The following is a 3,731-nucleotide window of genomic DNA, read 5'->3' as shown; positions in this document are numbered from 1 at the left end:
GTATGTTACAATGTGGTTGTACATGTTCTTGAATATGAAGCCAAAGATTTAAATTGACTCAACGGAAGGACATCATCAGTAGGCAGGCATGCCCTCCATTGTCCTTGGTTAGTATGAACAGCAGGATTCTCCTTCTTACATGTGATCACACCATATCCACAACAGAAATAATGAGTGGTTCTTCACCATAATTTATCTTTATTAGCCCCCTCCTCCCCCAGCTATGTTCATAACACTTGCTTATTAACTTACAGAAAGTAAGCTACAAATATATTTCTAGCAACTTTAAATGAATATTATGCTGAAACTACTTTACAAATAAATATTTTGAGGACATGTAGAACAAGTTATATGGGTATAAATAACAGACAGTTGTTAATTTCTTCAGTTTAATGCAGACTTCAAACAGAGGAAGCACAAGTATTGCCACAGCTGGAATGTCTTAAGAATAAATTAGTTCAAATTTAAAAATGGAATAACAATTTACCTTATATTCCAACATCTTTTCCTTTTAAAACTCTAAGTTAATTTTGGTTCTGAATTATGAAATGGTGTTTAAACAGGTTAAACAATGAAAAATAAGAGTGTATAACAGGAAGCACAAAACATATACACTCATTTCTTTCACTGTATCGACAACTGTCACACTCACTGTTGAAGTGAAGTTTTTATTTAAGTGATATTTGAGATATCACTTGCCTAATATTGGCCACATGATCTGCCATTCTCCTGCATGATTTCTGATTAATTGTTTTATTAAGGAATTAATAAACTCATGTTGTTATTTTTTGTTATCTCATTTTGTTTCCATGATTAACTTCTACTGTAGGGTTGATCCGAGGAAGAAAATATCTGTAAAACAACATAACAATATCTAGTTGTTATTTTTTTGTTTCTTATAGGCCCATGTTGCTTGCCTCACTTCTACTTGGGTTTTGATAAGCAATGATCACCAAACTTCAATCTCTGTTTTTTATTGATCTCTTTTATATTTTGTCACTTCAGCAGATAGCATCCCAATTATAATGCACAAATTATCTTGATTTTGGAATACAGATGGATTTTTTAAAAAGGTTATTTGTATTAACCTCTACATTAGACATATATCACAAAGATCAAGTTTATACACAATGTAACGAGAAGAACTAGGTAAGTGTGGTTAGAATACTACTAAACTAACACACTAAAGTTCTCATACTGTACGTGTATTTTCTCCCAAGCACATTGATGACAATTTCAGTCTGCATACATTGAAGTTTTGTCTTTGAGAACACTTTGATAGCCAGGAATCAAGAACTGAACTAGGAAATACCAGTGCAGTTTCCTAACTCACTCAGCCTCAATCAGATGTGTAACCTAAATAGATAAAATAACCTTACAGGTCTTGTGCAATTTCCAGCCAAAATTTTCTTTATATACCTTTTAGTCTCCTAAGTTATCTGGAAAGCAATAGGATGACTAAACTTTGAGAAGCACTTTGATGGTAATTATCATTTATATTCATTCACTGGTTATCTAGGAAGCACAATAAAGTGTTAATACCACTCCTCTCTCTTCTGTAATGATTTTGTCTTTTGATGGGAAGCATAAACATCAACAAAATAAGTATAAAAATATACTCTACAATTGTTAATACTCTTTCATTAAAACTAGGCACTTTCAGGGACAGCACAATGTTACTGTGATCAATAATTCCATACATCTCACATGGTCTTTGACATTTCTGCCTTATCTTTTCCAGCAATTCTTGTAAACAATACTCTCCAACTCATGTGCTAATTTTTGTGAGGAAATAAACAAAAGGAAATTCCCAATTTCAATCTATGAATGAAACAAATCTAAAATACTTCATAAAAAATCTGCAATCTAATGAAATATCAATTATACATGATTTCATAATTGATGGATAAAAAAGGAGAATGAAATGTATGGACTGACTACATCTACATATGAATATTTTACTCACTGGATTGTGATATAGCACTTGTATTCAATGTTGATAAAATCTTAATTCACTTCTGAAAATGATGTATGGATATCAAATAAAAAATCAAGGTATAAAAAATAACTTAAAAATATAGCAAGAACAACAGTGAGTATATCCAAATATCAAAATAAGACAGCCACAATATCCACAAAAGATTCCATATTTATAATCAAAACAAAACAAGAAAAGTTTACTAATAATAAAAATAAAAAAGAAAGCACAGTCAACTTTATTTCTACACCATTACCAATTCAGTCTTGTTATCCTTGGTAATGAGCTGTACAAGACTTCCAGATTTAGGTCTGTCCTGTCCCTTCGTCCACTTCATGAAGAGCCTGTGGAGAGATTAGGAGTTTGATAACTTCAGCAAAGGGCAATCCTGTTCTTGTAAATTTAAAGAGCATTTGAAACTCTACATGCTGGAAATTTAATATCAGTATGGAAACATTAAGTGCTTATCAAATCATTTTTAAAAAACAACAATAATTTGAGACAAAGACAAAAAGGAGCTGATATATATAAAACATCATGATATAACTGCCTGTGACCACAAATTACATGGTTATGCAAGAATATGTTATTTGAATAAATGTCTGAATCTAGCATGACCAAGGATGTCTAAGCCTGCATTGCTACATTAAATATCTGTGATTCACTACTTACAGGTCCAAGATGGTTGACTCAAACTGATGAGTACACATTTACTAAACCTCTTAATATGAAAATACAAAACTCACTCTGCAACAAATTCTAGAGATGTCCAAGTGGAGAAATCTGCTCCTGACATCCATTTCCTGTTCATGGGAGTATCCAAAGTGATGGGAAGGATTGCAACAGTTGTTGCACCAGTTGGTAAGCCAGACTTTTCGTCTCCAAGACTCTTTGTCAGCTGATGCACAGCTGCTTTGGCAAGACCATACCCAATCATTCCTTTGGAGGATGAGTAAAAATTTTATCAGTATCTCAAAGTGGATTTATCAACACTAGTTTACTGAGGAGAGACCCACTGTTTCAATGGAAGGAAGCATCTGTATGTAAATGCAGACTGTGAAATAACGAATGGTAAATTACAAACAAAATTTGTTTTTAGGCAAAGTATCAAAAACATTTTTTTTCCTTAGCAACTATGCTACTTATAAAAAAAACTGTTATTGTCAATGGACTCACTACATAGTGCACAGTACTAATTATCTAAAAAAAAAAAAAAAAGTACATTATCAATAATGATAACTTAAAAAAAAAAATACTTTTTTCCACAATTTTACTCCTCCAAGCCTTCAAAAATAAGAGCTGGGTGTCTAAACAAGGACTTTAAATTCACAAAACTAATAAATGAAGATGTTAATTCTATATTAAAAACATATTTATAAATCTACTGAACTAAAATCCAGGTATCATTTAATATGAGAAAATGCCTCTTAACTATTATATTCCATGGCATATGTTTTCCTATAAACAAAGTAAAAAAAATCACATCCACCATCTCAGTTATCATTTGCTAACTACATTTCCTCAGAAGATGTATGGTATTGATCTTCCTACAATACCTGCAGTGCCTTCCAGTGCAGGCTTGGCTCCTGGAAGTGCAACAAATCCTCCTTCCTTAAGGAAACGGGAAGCAGCCTGAGCAGTGATGGTAGATGACCAAACGCTCTGAGACCACATCATTTCACAGCTTTTCAGGAAGTCTGGAATGCAAAATAAATGGATGAAATTATGTGCATTCATTATGCATCTTGTAATG

The 3,731-nt window shown here is 32.5% G+C and overlaps 1 protein-coding gene across 2 annotated transcripts in view; it reads right to left on the bottom strand.

Annotated features, from left to right (window-relative positions):
* Positions 1-375: 375 nt before the first annotated feature.
* LOC119573334 (dihydropteridine reductase-like) overlaps positions 376-3,731 on the bottom strand; it is a 7,962-nt gene continuing 4,606 nt past the window's right edge. Inside the window, exons 4-7 of one of the 2 annotated variants that reach the window (XM_037920536.1) lie at positions 3,535-3,675; positions 2,725-2,917; positions 2,235-2,322; positions 885-2,018 (exon numbers count right to left, since the gene is read on the bottom strand). In XM_037920536.1, the coding sequence (XP_037776464.1) occupies positions 2,013-2,018; positions 2,235-2,322; positions 2,725-2,917; positions 3,535-3,675 (428 nt within the window). In that variant the 3' untranslated portion in view covers positions 885-2,012. Of the gene's footprint in view, positions 2,323-2,724; positions 2,918-3,534; positions 3,676-3,731 lie in introns of both variants that reach the window. The other variant, XM_037920526.1, reaches the window with a different exon arrangement.

The sequence above is a fragment of the Penaeus monodon genome, chromosome 1 (genome assembly GCF_015228065.2).
Source record: "Penaeus monodon isolate SGIC_2016 chromosome 1, NSTDA_Pmon_1, whole genome shotgun sequence".
Classification (NCBI taxonomy): Eukaryota; Metazoa; Arthropoda; class Malacostraca; order Decapoda; family Penaeidae; genus Penaeus; species Penaeus monodon.
This window is presented reverse-complemented; position numbering and strand designations above follow the sequence as displayed.